Source organism: Molothrus aeneus, chromosome 13 (assembly GCF_037042795.1).
Source record: "Molothrus aeneus isolate 106 chromosome 13, BPBGC_Maene_1.0, whole genome shotgun sequence".
NCBI lineage: Eukaryota > Metazoa > Chordata > Aves > Passeriformes > Icteridae > Molothrus > Molothrus aeneus.
Window position 1 is genome coordinate 2,976,668 of NC_089658.1, and position 14,200 is coordinate 2,990,867.

Consider the following 14,200-nt stretch of genomic DNA (forward strand, 5'->3'; position numbering starts at 1 on the left):
GGTCCCAGGGGAGGGATCCCTGCTCCCAGGCTCTGCTCTCTTCAGCCATCCTCAGCTCCTGACTCACCCCTTGCCTCAAGATCTGCCCTCAGACCAGCCTCCTTCTGCTCCAACACACACAGGCTCTGATTGCTTCTTGATGACCCATCCTGGCTGGATCCAAAGCTTCCTGCCTCTCCCCAAAGCCCCAGGAGCTGGACACCCAGAGAAACCACCACCCCACCCTCCCTCTGCTCGTGTCCCCTCATGACCCCAAGCCCACTGGATACATCCCAGAGTGATGGGGCTGAGATAAAGATGGGAATGTCCCAGCCAGGGCTGGGCTCTGTTCCCATTGACGAGTGAACAGTGTCCCCAGCCCTGGGGACAGGGCACCCTGCAGAGAGGTGTGTTGGTGTCACAGAGTGCCTGGTGGCTCCCTGGGAGGTGAATGAGCTGCAGCTGATACCTGTGAGGTGCCTTCACTCCATGGCAGGGGACATGATGGCACTCCAGAAGTGTGGCTCAGCCCACAGAAGGGAGCCAGCAGAATTCTGGTGTTGCTGTTTTCAGATCACATCTCTCACTTTCCCTTTCCAGCTGTCACCAAAGGCAGAATGCTCCCCCTGATGAGGCCTTCCCTCATTCCTGGCTTCTCCCTCATAAATACTGGATGAGCAAATGGCAGAGACACCACGAGCAGCAGCAGCTCAGCAGGGACAGGACCCTGCACGTGTCACTGACACTCCCTGTGTGTGCTGCCACCATGCCAGCAGTGCCAGGGCTTGGACAGGGGGCATGGCCATGAGAAGCAGGGCAGTGACCATGACCATGGCCATGAGAAGCAGGGCAGTGACCATGGCCATGCCCATGAGGAGCAGGGCAGTGACCATGACCATGGCCATGAGAAGCAGGGCAGTGACCATGGCCATGCCCATGAGGAGCAGGGCAGTGACCATGACCATGGCCATGAGAAGCAGGGCAGTGACCATGGCCATGGCCATGAGAAGCAGGGCAGTGACCATGGCCATGCCCATGAGGAGCAGGGCAGTGACCATGACCATGGCCATGAGAAGCAGGGCAGTGACCATGGCCATGGCCATGAGAAGCAGGGCAGTGACCATGGCCATGCCCATGAGGAGCAGGGCAGTGACCATGACCATGGCCATGAGAAGCAGGGCAGTGACCATGGCCATGGCCATGAGAAGCAGGGCAGTGACCATGGCCATGAGAAGCTGGGCAGTGACCATGGCCATGGCCATGAGAAGCAGGGCAGTGACCATGGCCATGAGAAGCTGGGCAGTGACCATGGCCATGGCCATGAGAAGCAGGGCAGTGACCATGGCCATGAGAAGCAGGGCAGTGACCATGGCCACGAGGAGCAGGGCAGTGACCATAGCCATGCCCATGAGAAGCAGGGCAGTGGCCATGGCCATGAGGAGCAGGGCAGTGACCATGACCATGAGAAGCAGGGCAGTGACCATGACCATGCCCATGAGGAGCAGGGCAGTGACCTGCTCTCTCCAATTCTATGGCACAGTCTTGTTGGGGAGCTTCTGCACAAGCTCTGGCAGCTGCTGCTCTGCAGGAATTCTGGCTTGGGAAGGGAAGGAGACACAGGGGAGGAACAGGTACCAAAATGTCAGGACCCAGGACATTGCTCTGGCTGCCCTGGGTGATTCCAGACCCTGGCAGGGGGCTCAGAGACCTTGGCACAGAGTCAAAACCACCTGTGCCTTGGATTTTAGTCCATGGAAACCATCACCAACTTTGTGTGAGATTTACAAGCCACAAGAGTTTGAGTAGAATGATAGTTGATTTATCACAGGGTGAAAAAGTAGAATTTTGGGGTTTTAGAATGGGGGTTCAAGAAGCAAGATGAAGGAATCTGGCCATATCCTGTCCTTCTTCTCCTTCTTCTTGTCCTCCATCTTCTGATGGGATGGTGACACTTTTGGATTGGTTGAGAATAAAGACAGAGTGTCTAACATAGGTGATAGGTATTGGAAAATCATTGTAAATAAAGTACAGGTAGTTCTTAGTATAAAAAGCCAACACCACCCCAAGGGCAGGGACTGTGCCACAACCCAACCTGCTGGACAGATCTCAGCAGGTCAGAGAAAGAATGGAACAGATAAGAGAAAATAAACAACCCTGAGAAGCAGAACTACAAATCTTGACTTCTTCAGTCACGGGGCTGGGAAAAAAAAAACTTTCTAATACCTTGGGGGTCATCTCAGCCACAGAAACCTGAGACTAAAATACTCCTGCCCAGGTGGGAGCAGAGAGGGTGAGAGGCACTGGCACAACAGAGAACAGGGCCATGCACTCCTTGGAGTGAAAAACTGGGGGGAAGATCAGCACTGTCAGAATCCTTCCCAGGTGAAGTGGTGCTTGGATGGAATTCATGAAAATGTGCTTGTATTGAAGTTCTAAATGCATTTCCAAGTCCTTTTCCAAGAAGGAAAATGATTCCATGCATTGCAAAGAGATTTCAGAAATATTTTCCATTCTAACGTGACTCTGGGAATGTGGAAATTGCCTCACTCTTTCCTCTAGCCCTTGGAGTATTCCTGCTTAAGCAAAAGTGGAGAGGGAGGAGTTACAGCAGAAAATGAAGCTTAAAAATATGCCTCCTTATGAGAGAAGCAAGAATAAAATGTCATCTCTTAGCCCTGAAAAAGTTACCCCATTGATTTCTGCTTCATAAAAATGAGGTTAAGTTGAATGCATTAAGCTGGCAAACTGGATAATTGCATGTCCTGAAACTGTCTCCCAAACAGCTCTTTTCACAGCAGGGCTCAGAAAATAACTTCATCAATGAGGCTGCTGCCCATTAAACCCTCACAACACCTCTCTGGGCCTGGCTCTTGTCCTTCCCAAGAAAGATTTCTCCTTCCTTCACCTCACACTGCTGTTTTCTTCCATTGCCACATTCCTGGCAAGGAGAAAAGTGGGTCAAAACCAAAGCTGAGCTCAGGGCTGGGGGTTTCTAAGTTTCTGCTGCTCAAAATCCCCTTCTCCTCCACCAACCAATTTGGTTTTTGGCCATGGTGCTATGTGGGCCAAGCTCCTTCCTCATTGACACAACTCAGATCTGGCACGTTCCTCTCCAGCCCTGCCTTGCTGAACCCAGCCAGGGAGGCAGGGAAATGCTGCTCTCTCTGGCTGTCTCATTAAAGTTCCCACTTGCTTTGAATGCAATCAATAATGCCTTCCTGGAAGAGGCTTTGAAGAGGAGCCATTCATCTGCACCCACTTGCCAGGGCTGATGTGCCTTAGACAAACTGGCCTCCAAGTCTGGGCTGAGCCTGGCAGAACACGACTCTGAGGGACAAAACAGAGCTGGCATTGGATCAGGAGCCCAAGTGGTGACAGGAATCTCTCTGTGGAAGGTTCAAAAGCTGCCTCAGCTGTCCCCAGCTGTCTGTGTGGCTATCACAGATGATGTGAGGGCTGGGGGCACAGACACGCTCTGGGGTGCTCAGTTCCTGCTCCAGGGAGGGTGCAGCCCTTCCAGAGCTCTTCACAGTGCTCCTTCTGAGGGGGAAATCTGTGCTCCCACACACTTCAGGGAATGGGCACTGCCCTTGCTGCTTCCTGAGCTCACAGCATGGGCTGTGATTTAGAAGCTCCCTTTAACTGGAATGCAGCCCCCTGTCCCTGTTACAAACACAGCTCACAAAAGCTGCTGCCCTCTGCTCACCCTGGAGGGCTGTGTCCAGCTCTGGGCTCCTCAGGACAACAGGGACACGGAGCTCCAGAGGCTGCAGAGATGAGGAAGGGCCTGGAGCATCTCCCTGCCAAGGAGAGGCTGAGGGGGCTGGGGCTGTTCAGCCTGGAGAGGAGCCCCAGCTGAGAGGGGCCCTCAGCCCTGGGTGTCCCTGGGTATCCCTCAGTGTCCCTAGGTGTCCCTGGGTGTCCCTGGATGGTACTGCCTGTCCCTGGGTGTCCCAGGGTATCCCTCAGTGTCCCTGGGTGTCCCTGTCTGTCCCTGGGTGCAGGGAGGGGCAGAGCAGCCCCAGGCTCTGCTCCAGGCCCAGCAATGGCCCCAGAGCCACAGGCAGGGACTGAGCCCAGGAGCTGCCCCTGCCCAGGAGGCAGAGCTGCTGCCCTGGGCAGTGCCCAGCCCTGAGCAGAGCCCAGAGGGGCTCTGGGGTTTCCTCCCTGCGGATATTCCAGAGCCCTCCCAACACAGTCCTGTGCCTACTGTGTGACTCAGGGTAGGTGACAGCTCCTCAGCTGTGCCCTGTGTGCCAGCCCCAGGGCAGGCTGGGCCCGGGCTCCTGCAGGGCTGCAGCTGGAACAAACCCCATCAGTAAATCTCCATCAAACCTTGGGAAGTGACAGTGGCAGGAGGAGCCCTGGTGCCAGGCTGCAGCACATCCCTCTGTTATTGTAGCACAGCAGTGATAATGAAGGCTCCAAACACAATGGCCCGAGGCAAATGCCAGGCAGCTGGCACGATGTGGGCACAGCACGATGTGGGCACGGAGCTGAGGCAGCTGGTGCTGGCAGGGCACAGGGGATGAGAGCTCCCCTGTGGCTCTAGGAACCCTGCACAGCCCCAGCCAGCAGGAAAGGGCAGACTGAGGGACCCTGGCACCCCTGACAGAGCTGGGCACAGCAGCACCCTGTCATTGCCCTGCTCACCCCTGTCACTGGGCACTGCCCTGCAGGAGGGAGGCTTCAACCAACCCCACTGCTCTGCCCAGGGCAGTGCCCAGCTGGTTCTGCCACACGGGCACCCCTGTGCTGAGGACACACCAGGGCAAAGCATCCCTGAGACAGCAAATGGCTCCCACTGCCACAGCCTGGCTCTGAGCTCCTGCCCCACAGATGGCTCTGTGCCCTAAGGCCAGAGCAGGTATCCTACAGACACACAGCTCTGGGCCCTAATGCCAGAGCAGGTATCCTACAGACACACAGCTCTGTGCCCTAAGGCCAGAGCAGGTATCCTACAGACACACAGCTCTGGGCCCTAATGCCAGAGCAGGTATCCTACAGACACACAGCTCTGTGCCCTAATGCCAAAGCAGGTATCCTACAGACACACAGCTCTGGGCCCTAATGCCAGAGCAGGTATCCTACAGACACACAGCTCTGGGCCCTAATATCAAACCAGGTATTCCTAGAGACACACAGCTCTGTGCCCTAATATCAAACCAGGTATTCCTACAGACACACAGCTCTGTGCCCTAATATCAAACCCCACAGCAGATACTCCTACAGGCAGATACTGTGTGCCTTAATTCCAAACCCCAGAGCAGGTATCCTACAGACAGACAGACACTGTGCCCTAATCCCAAACCAGGTATCCTACAGACAGACAGACAGCTCACTCTCTGCCCTAATCCCAAACCCCAGAGCAGGTATCCTACAGACAGACAGCTCTGTGCCCTAATCCCAAACCCCAGAGCAGGTATTGCTATAGACAGACAGAGAGACAGACACTGTGCCCTAATCCCAAACCCCAAACCAGGTATTGCTACAGACAGACAGACACTCTGTGCCCTAATCCCAAACCCCAAACCAGGTATTGCTACAGACAGACAGACAGACAGACAGACACTGTGCCCTAATCCCAAACCCCAAACCAGGTATCCTACAGACAGACACTGTGCCCTATCCCAAAGCCCAAACCAGGTATTCCTACGGACAGACAGACAGACAGACAGACACTGTGCCCTAATCCCAAACTCCAAACCAGGTATTCCTACAGACAGACAGACAGACAGACAGACACTGTGCCCTAATCCCAAACTCCAAACCAGGTATTCCTACAGACGGACAGACAGACAGACACTGTGCCCTAATCCCAAAGCCCAGAGCAGGTATCCTACAGACAGACAGACAGACAGACAGACACTGTGCCCCAATCCCAAAGCCCAGAGCAGGCATTCCCTGCTCACACCCTGCTGTTGACACAGGACCCATTAAGCCCTGCCAGGAGGTGAGTGTAGAAAAAAGAAAAGCTTTTTCCTTTTCATGGCAAGCCCCGTGGCTGCACAGCTATTCAAATATTTGCCTGGCTCCTTATAATTCATTAGAAGCCATTTTTGATGATATTCTCTTTGAAACTGTATTCCCAGGGCCCAGGTGGGGAGCTGAATTTCCATTAGAGCAGTAGAACTTCCTGCCAAAGAACAACTCCTCCAAAAAAACTTTTCTGGGTGTGTTTCTCCTGGCACAGGGCAGGGGATGGAGCAGGGGATGCCCATGGGCAGGAGAGGGAAAATTCAATGTACAGAATAAAGAACATCCATGTCCTTGTGCTGTCTGCTCTCTCTCCACTTGGGCTGCACAAGTGACAACAGTTCCATGTGAGAGGCTGTGGTACAATAATGAAAAACCTCTGCCTGATATTCCAACAAGAGGGTTTTGCCATTTGTTTCAGTGCAGCCAGGATTTTCTCTGAGAGGAAAAGATGGCTCAAGTTTGGGGTCACTTTGTGCAGTGAGAATGAAATTCCTGTATCTTGCATTATGGTTTTAATAAGTTCCTGCAAGCACATTAAAGAAAGTGCTTAATAAGGCTTCAGAAATGAGGTAATGGAAATTAGGAAGAAGCCCAGCCCCCAGTCCCCTTCCTGGCCACACTGCTGGTGTTTGTTGAGTCTGATTTTACCCAAGCCTGGCCACAGGTTTTGATGAGTTGCTCTCCTGGGCCTGCCTTGCTGTTTAATGGGACAGAATTGCAAATCCTCTTAAGAAAGGATCTGCTCAGCCCCTTGGAGCTGCCTGTGCCACAGGACCCTGCTGTGCTGGGAACAGTCACTGCCCAGCTCCTCCCCTCCCAGGATCCACTTACAGATTTGGCCAAAGATCCCATCCCACTCCCCTGTGTGGGAATCAGAAAAGCAGAAACTTCCACAGACACTGAAGGGTTTGATTTGCAGCCTTGGGAGAAGCTTGGATTGATGTAAAAATACAATACACAGACATTAAACAGAAAAATCATAAACTTATGTTTCTATAGCTGTAAGAATATGCTTTAAATAAGTGAGAAACTGCATTGATAAATGGTGAAGGGTTTCTAATGTAGGGGTGTGGTTGTATGGAATAAACTGATGTGGGAAATGGATTTGTAGAGAGAGAATTCTCACAGCCTGACAGAAGTCTCACATATCTGTATGCACACCCTGAGAGAAGAAATGCTGACTGAGAAATGCCATGGAATAGGACAGACATTGTGGAGAGAGAAATGGAACCAGAAACAAGTTTCAAAGGATGGCCTTGCAGGTAAAACCAGATACTTTGGAGAAATAGAAAGATGAAAGATGCATTTTAGAGTATTGGCTTTAAAGCATTTCCAGCATGGTGTGACAAAAGCTGATAGGCCCAGAAACACTTACAATGTAATTAGGAAATAGTTGGCTTCTGATTGTGGTGGTGTGAATTATAACATCTCTATTGTCCCACCCTTCTCATGAGACTGAAAATGGAATAGAAGTTTATAAAACACCTCTCAGCTGCCCCATCTCTGGGTCAGAAAAGGGCTTAATCCAACAAATTAGTGCCCTGTGTGAGGATTGAGCTCACAACCTTGAGAGTTTAGAAGTTATAACAGAAGCATTTATGTGCAAGTGAGACAGAAGCCTATTGGGTAAAAGTACCCACAGTGCAGCAGATGTAAGTAAAGGTGATGGGTTAGAAAAGCAAAATAAACCTTGTGGCATCTATTCATTGGCTTAGAAAGTTCTGTATTGCCTTGTAACAAAGAACTTGTGACTACTTTGAGCTGTGGCCAGCTGCTTGCCCCTCTAAAATCTCACAGCCCCTGAGACTGATGTTTATCTAAGCCATAAATAGTTCTTAACCCCAAAATAGTCCCATCTCTTCATTATTAGGGGTGACAATGATACCCCAGGCCTCCAGCCACGTTATTGTACTTGCATTTAGGAAAGGCTACAGATGGGTCAGAGAAACAAAGGGAATTAGCAAATCAAGGAGAATCACTTGGGAGCCATATTCTCCTGGCCTCTGGAAGCCCTTTCCTGGTCCTTCCACACAGGCCCTCCAGCTTTGGGTCCTTTCTCTAAACAGCTGAAGCTTCTGAAAAGTGACATCATCTTTCAGAGGGTCTGATCCGTGCCCAGCTGTTACTGGGAGCTGTCACTGGGACCTGAGAGGATGCATTCCCTCCCTCCTAAAGCTTCTCTGTAATATAGAAACTCGAGGGAAGAAAAGGACAGCACTCAGGCAAGTTTGCAAGGTTTCAATAACATAATAGCCTGAAAATCATCAAATTGTCCTTTGCTTCAGGTTTCAGCTGCAGAAACCAAAAGATGTATTTTTCTTCCTGAAAAAAATCTGAAAAATCCTCACTTATGATAGTATTGCCATTTTGATATATATCAAACCCAGATAGTTCCTTTCCTTCCCATCACAGTCCCTCCCACAGAGTCTGCAATCAAAACATTTTGGTTAACTTGCCCTGTGTACTATTTGGAAACAGATTTATAGGAGCAGGATTGTGCTGTTGTTCCAATGAATGTTCCTAAGTCAAAATAGTTTGATATTGAATACAGATTTCTGTACCCCAGCACCAACCACAGGGTAGATGCTGTGCATACAACAGGGAAAGCTCAGAAAATTGAGGGGATTTTGACTCCCAGTCTGACCTGGATGGTTCATCCTGATTGAATCCATGGGTTCCATGGTGTTTCTGCTGTTTTTCTGTCTGTAGGATGAGGTCTGTAGGATGTTCATGTTTGGATCTCCTTTCCCTGGACACTCTCAGCTCAGCAGTGGGGAGACCCAACTCCCTAACCCTGGGACAGTGGGACAGTGGGACAATGGGACAGTGGGACAGTGGGACACCTGGCCCTGGGACCATGTGCTGCAGGTACAGGAACCTTGACCAAGCTGGGTACCCCAAAGAAAGGCTGAGATAACAAGAGTTTCTCTGGGGTAGAACAAGGCCTGGCTGGAGCAGCCCTGTTTGCTCTGACCTGTGCTCCTGGCCTGGGGAACTCCAGGGAACACCACTGGGGCTGGTGATAGAGATTTGAGGCAAGCCAGAGCCCAGCCAGTGGGAGTGCAGCTGCCTACACTGCAATCAAGCTCCCAACTGCAGGGGAGACACGGCAGACACTTCAGAAAGATTCTATTTATACTCTGCCCTTCTGGTAAATTCATTCGTGGGACCACTCATGCAAAATGCATCATGCAAATGAAACTGCTACATTTGGAATTAAGCTTATTTTCATACTCCAGTGAACACGAGTGCCTTAGATTGTTTTTCTTGCCTTTTGCCTTCTTTTTCTCTTCAGGTTGTTTGCCCAGCTGTATCCCCAGAGCACCTCTCTGGGATCTGGGGAGGATGGCAGAGGCTGCAGGGACTTGCAGCCCCAGCTCTGGAGCCCAGAGAGTCCTGAGCAGCACTGATGTGGAACAGATGAGAGCCTGGCTGCTTTACAGCACTGCAGCCCTGGAGAAGGCTGCTCCTGCTCACTGCAGCCTCGGAGATAAATTCATGCAGAGCATGGACAATTGCAGGGGAATGAAGGGAGAGGCTGCTGGCAGCTTGGGAAGTGCCCCCTGATCCCTGCCCTCGCCCCAGCAACACAAGGAGCTGAGTGAGGAGGGCGCTGTGTGTGCTGCCCCTGCCTCCACGGGCAGGGACTGCCCCAGCTCAGTGCAGTGAGGGGTGCCCTGCCCTCACACAGTGCCATGGGATCCCTCTCTGGCCGTGCAGCTCTGCCCTGCACACGCTCCCCTAGGGCACACACTCCTCTGCAGAGGCCCTGCACACCCTGCTCACATCCCCTTCCAGCTGATCTGCTCAGAAGCAAAGAGCTACAGAGACACTGCCAGCTGATGAGGCATGGATAGGAGGGGGGGACCACAGGGACCAGACCTGCAGCACCCCCTCTCCCAGGTCCTCCTCCCTCTTGCACACCAGAGTAAGTCTGTCCAGCACTGCTCTGCCCTGGCAGATCAGCACTGATGGGTGCAGGGAGGAAAGATGAACGTGGCCTTTCAGACAGGCATCATCTGTAGGCACTTCAGAGGAAGAGAGCTGCCAGCGTGGCTGCAGGAGCACAACTCCCACGCAAGGATGAAGCAGCACTCCCCCTCCCTGTCTCCCCTCTGCTTTGTGGCAGGCACTGCACCAATGACAGGGGATCACCCCTTCCCCCTGCCTCCCTCCCTGCTGTGAAGCTGGAGAAGCTCCCAGTGTCAAACTCTCTCCAGGAACTGCAGCCTGGGCCGAGCCCAGTCTGACACAGCCCATGCTGTTTGCTGCTTGGGCTCTGCAGTGCACACAGAGTCTGCATTGCAGTCCCAAAGTGCAACCAGCACCAGCCCTGCCCTGCCCTGGCAGCCCTGCCCCACCCTGGGGAGCCTGTGCCCCAGAGGGCACCCAGCTGTGCTGTGCCAGGGCCTAGGACAGCAGCACAGGAACAGCATCCCTGGAATGGCATCAGAGACAGAAGCTGGGAATGGATGCTCGGTCAAGCTACAAGAAGTGAGAGAGGGAAAAACACTGATCTGCTCCTGCCTTGTCATTTTCAAAACAAGTTCAGTACAAAATAGCAAATACACTTCAGTTCTCTTCAAGCACCTCCTGGAAGGGAAGTCAAGGAGCAGAGGGAAGCAAGCAGGGAGCTGTGCACTGCTGTGGGTGCCTGTGAGTCTGTGGAGTGCCTGAGCCACCACCTCACCTCTGCTGAGCTGCTCGGATTAGAGGAGAGGGAACCAAGCAACCATGGGACAGGCCAGCACACCTGGAGATGTCAGTGCCTGCTCAGCCCCTGACTCACCGAGTCACCCCAGAAGGACACTTGTGCTTTGTTCACCTCTCTGTGCACTCCTGCCTGCACCACAGAGTGAATGAATATGAATTATAAACCTGAGGGCTGGGGCTGCCTCTCCTCAGCACCTGTCCAGTGTCATCCCAGAGCTCAACGAGGCTCTGCTCTGCTCTAAGTGAAGCCCTCACAAATGGTAACACCACAAGGATGAAGCCTGAGATTTGTGAAGCATGCCCCAGTGCTCCCTCTCCCTGTGAGTGTGGGCTGCTTGGAGGAGGGAAGGGCTCAGCTCTGTCATGAATTAGTGTTGTGACAGCTCGCTGCAATCGAGCCATGACTTGCATGGCTGCTTCCCCTTCACATTACCAGGAGCATGCCCTGCATTAGATCATGCTCTGCAGCAGGCTCTGCTCCAAAGCACAACACAAAGTATGGGGACGAAGATGAAATTGCCCTGACCAGCTTTCCTTGGCCTGAAAATATGCTCCTGACATGTGGAGAGAGATGCAGGGAGCTTTTCTCTCTGCTTTGGAGAGCACGGAGACAGGAGAAAAACAGCTGATTTTCAAGCTACTTGCAAGGTTGTGGCTTCACCCACATTATTCCTGACAACTCACCCTGCACCTGGAATTCCCCCTGGGAGCAGCACAGGGTCCTGGGCTTGTGGGGATCTTGCTTTTCACCAGACCTTTGACTGCAGATTGCTCTTCCTTCCTTTTTCCCTTAGCACAGTGTCAGAGAATATAGAAAGCAAGAGGGCTCTAACACATGCCCATGCTTATCTCTTCATTCAAGAGATAAGCACAGAGAAGCAGCAGATGGCAAACAGATGCCACAGGTTCTGCAAATCAGCTGTCTCCAGCCCTTTCCTCAGAGCTGCTCCTGGACCTTTGGGGGCACTGAGAGGGCAAGCCCTTGCTGTCTGGCTGATTGCTCTGCTCACCAGCTCCACAGTTCCTGCAAGGGGCCCACCTGTGCCCACCCTCCTGCCAGCCCACCCAGCATCATCCATGTGGATGCCGATCCCAGAGCCCACAGCACCAACAACCTGCAGAATTCCCTCGGGAATTCGCTCCAACAAAGCATCGAGCCCTGACACAAGGGGCAGGAAGGAGAAGGGGCATTCAAGGAAAGCAGCTGTGGGAGGGCAGAGCTGGCAGACAGGGCTGTCTCACCTCCTCCCACTGGTGGATGTAGCGGATGAGGCGGGAGAGGCGCAGCAGGCGCAGCAGGCTCAGGATCTTGGTGAAGCGCACGATGCGCAGCGCCCGCGCCGTCTTGTACACCTCGGAGTCGATGCGCGTCTCCACGATCAGGAAGATGTAGTCCACGGGGATGGAGGAGATAAAATCCACCACAAACCAGCTCTTCAGGTACTTCATCTTGATCCTCTGCGGGTCCAGGATGATCTCGGTGTTGTCCTCCACCACGATGCCTGTCCGGAAGTTGAGGACAAGGTCGATGAGGAAGAACGTGTCCGAAACCACGTTGAAGACAATCCACGGGGTGGTGTTTTCGTCCTTGAAGAAAGTGATGCCCACGGGGATGATGATCAGGTTCCCTACCATCAGCAGCAGCATGGTGAGATCCCAGTAAAACCTGGACAGCAAGACAGAGACATGTGAGATCAGGCCCAGAGCAGGAGGTGGGGGAGCCCAGGTCAGCTGCACTGATGAACTCATCCATCTCTGCTGTCAGACATCCCCCGCGCTCTGCTGCTGCGCCTGAGCACACTGCACAAGCTGCTAATTGACTAATTAATATCAGAGGAACTCTCCTGCTCTGCCTTCCAGGGCTCACAAAGGAGCTGAGCCAGGGCTGGGCATGCCTGCTTGAACACCTTCCTGGGACCTGGGAGCTGCCTGGGGAGAGACTGAGAAACCTGTGGTTACTACAGGGACCGCTGGGTAAGGAGAGGAGGACTGGGGAGGCCTCAGAGTCTGTGTGTCAATAAAGCCATGTGGGGTTAAACCACCAGGCTGTGCTCCTGCTGGCTGATCCTGCTCTAGAAGCAGCCAGCACTGACAGCTCTGGGATCAGGATGGAACTGGAGCCTGTGCTCAGCCTTCAGTTCAGAGTCCTGCCAAGCTGGACTCCAGGAGTTCAGCCCACGCTCTACAGGCGTACACAAACAATCAATAAAGCCTGGAGTCACATGCCTGGAGATGCCTATTCCATTTCTAAGGACAGTAACACCAGCATTTAACTCCTGTTCCATGAGGCACAATCTCCAGGAAGCTCTACCATCTTCACTCCAGTGGTAGCTCAGTGCTATCCAGTGGCCCTTACTGTAACACTCAGCTTTGTTTTGAAGGCACACACAGGCTGAGTAGAACCCCTAATTTATACCATTGGGATTTGTTAAAGACTTCCCACAGATGCACAGTCAGACAATGTGGTGCTAGCTCCCCCAGAGTGAGGACTAAAACCCTTCCCAGTGTCAGAGCTTGCTGAGGAGCCTCACTGCCCAGCACAATGGTGCTCCAGTGCTCTCCTCATGTGTCACATGCAGATGCTGATGCACTGTGGGCTCACACTGCACCCTACATTGTGCACTATGGGTCAGCTACTCTAATATCATTAGTTATTAATACAATATTAGTTACAGCTACTCTAATATCATTAGTTATTAATACAATCATCACCCCTTTGTCACAGGAGATGAGCAATCACCTCAACAGCAGTGAGAGCATCAGTGTGACCCTGCACTGACACTGATTTATCAGAGGGAAGTGTTGGGCTGCTGAAGGATGTGCACATGCTGCTCCTCTGTCTAACTCTCTACAGCCAAAATCCCTGAGATGTTTCAGGAGAGCTGGACTTGCTTTAAAAGCCCTCAAGCTCTACCTTGGTTAGTGGCTGTTTGGCTGGAACCTGGACCAGGCTGAGCAGCTGCAGAACAGGATTTTCAGAGCAAGGCAACTACATGGTTTGTTAAACTCTCAGCAGGGAAACCAAAAGGGCAGAATATACCTTAAAAGCCTTCTCTGTCTAGAGCCTCTCTCCCTGGTAAGAACACTTTAAAGCACCTAAAAGCATCTTTAAGATTCCAGCCCTTGCCCATGTACAGGCAGGGTCAGCAGCCAGCAGCATCCCAGCAATTCTCACAATCATTCAGCAGAGGCTGATGGGAACTGATTTTAGAATAAGCAAAGGTATTCACTAACGAGCTTTCTAAAAATGACCTCAGCTCTCTCCTCCTGGCTCTCAAGGTGCCAGCAATCCCCCCTCAGCCTGCAGGTCCAGGGCTGCTGGCAGCACTCAGCAGTGGGATTTGTCCATCTGCCTCCAAGAGCAAGGCTGTGGCACCCAGCAATATGCATTAATATAAATCCGTGCTGTGAGCTTCCTTAATAAGGGCCTGAGATGATGCTGCAGCTTTCCCAGGCAATTAATCTGGATAATCACACAATAGCAGGAAGTCTGGAAGCAGTTTGTGCATTATTACTGAAAATAAATAAC

At 52.3% G+C, this 14,200-nt stretch overlaps 1 protein-coding gene across 1 annotated transcript in view; it reads right to left on the reverse strand.

Annotated features, from left to right (window-relative positions):
* HCN4 (hyperpolarization activated cyclic nucleotide gated potassium channel 4) overlaps window positions 1–14,200 on the reverse strand; it is a 104,568-nt gene that overhangs the window by 61,949 nt on the left and 28,419 nt on the right. Inside the window, exon 2 of the mRNA XM_066558965.1 lies at window positions 11,914–12,337. Coding sequence (XP_066415062.1) covers window positions 11,914–12,337 — 424 coding nt within the window. The remainder of the gene's footprint in view (window positions 1–11,913; window positions 12,338–14,200) is intronic.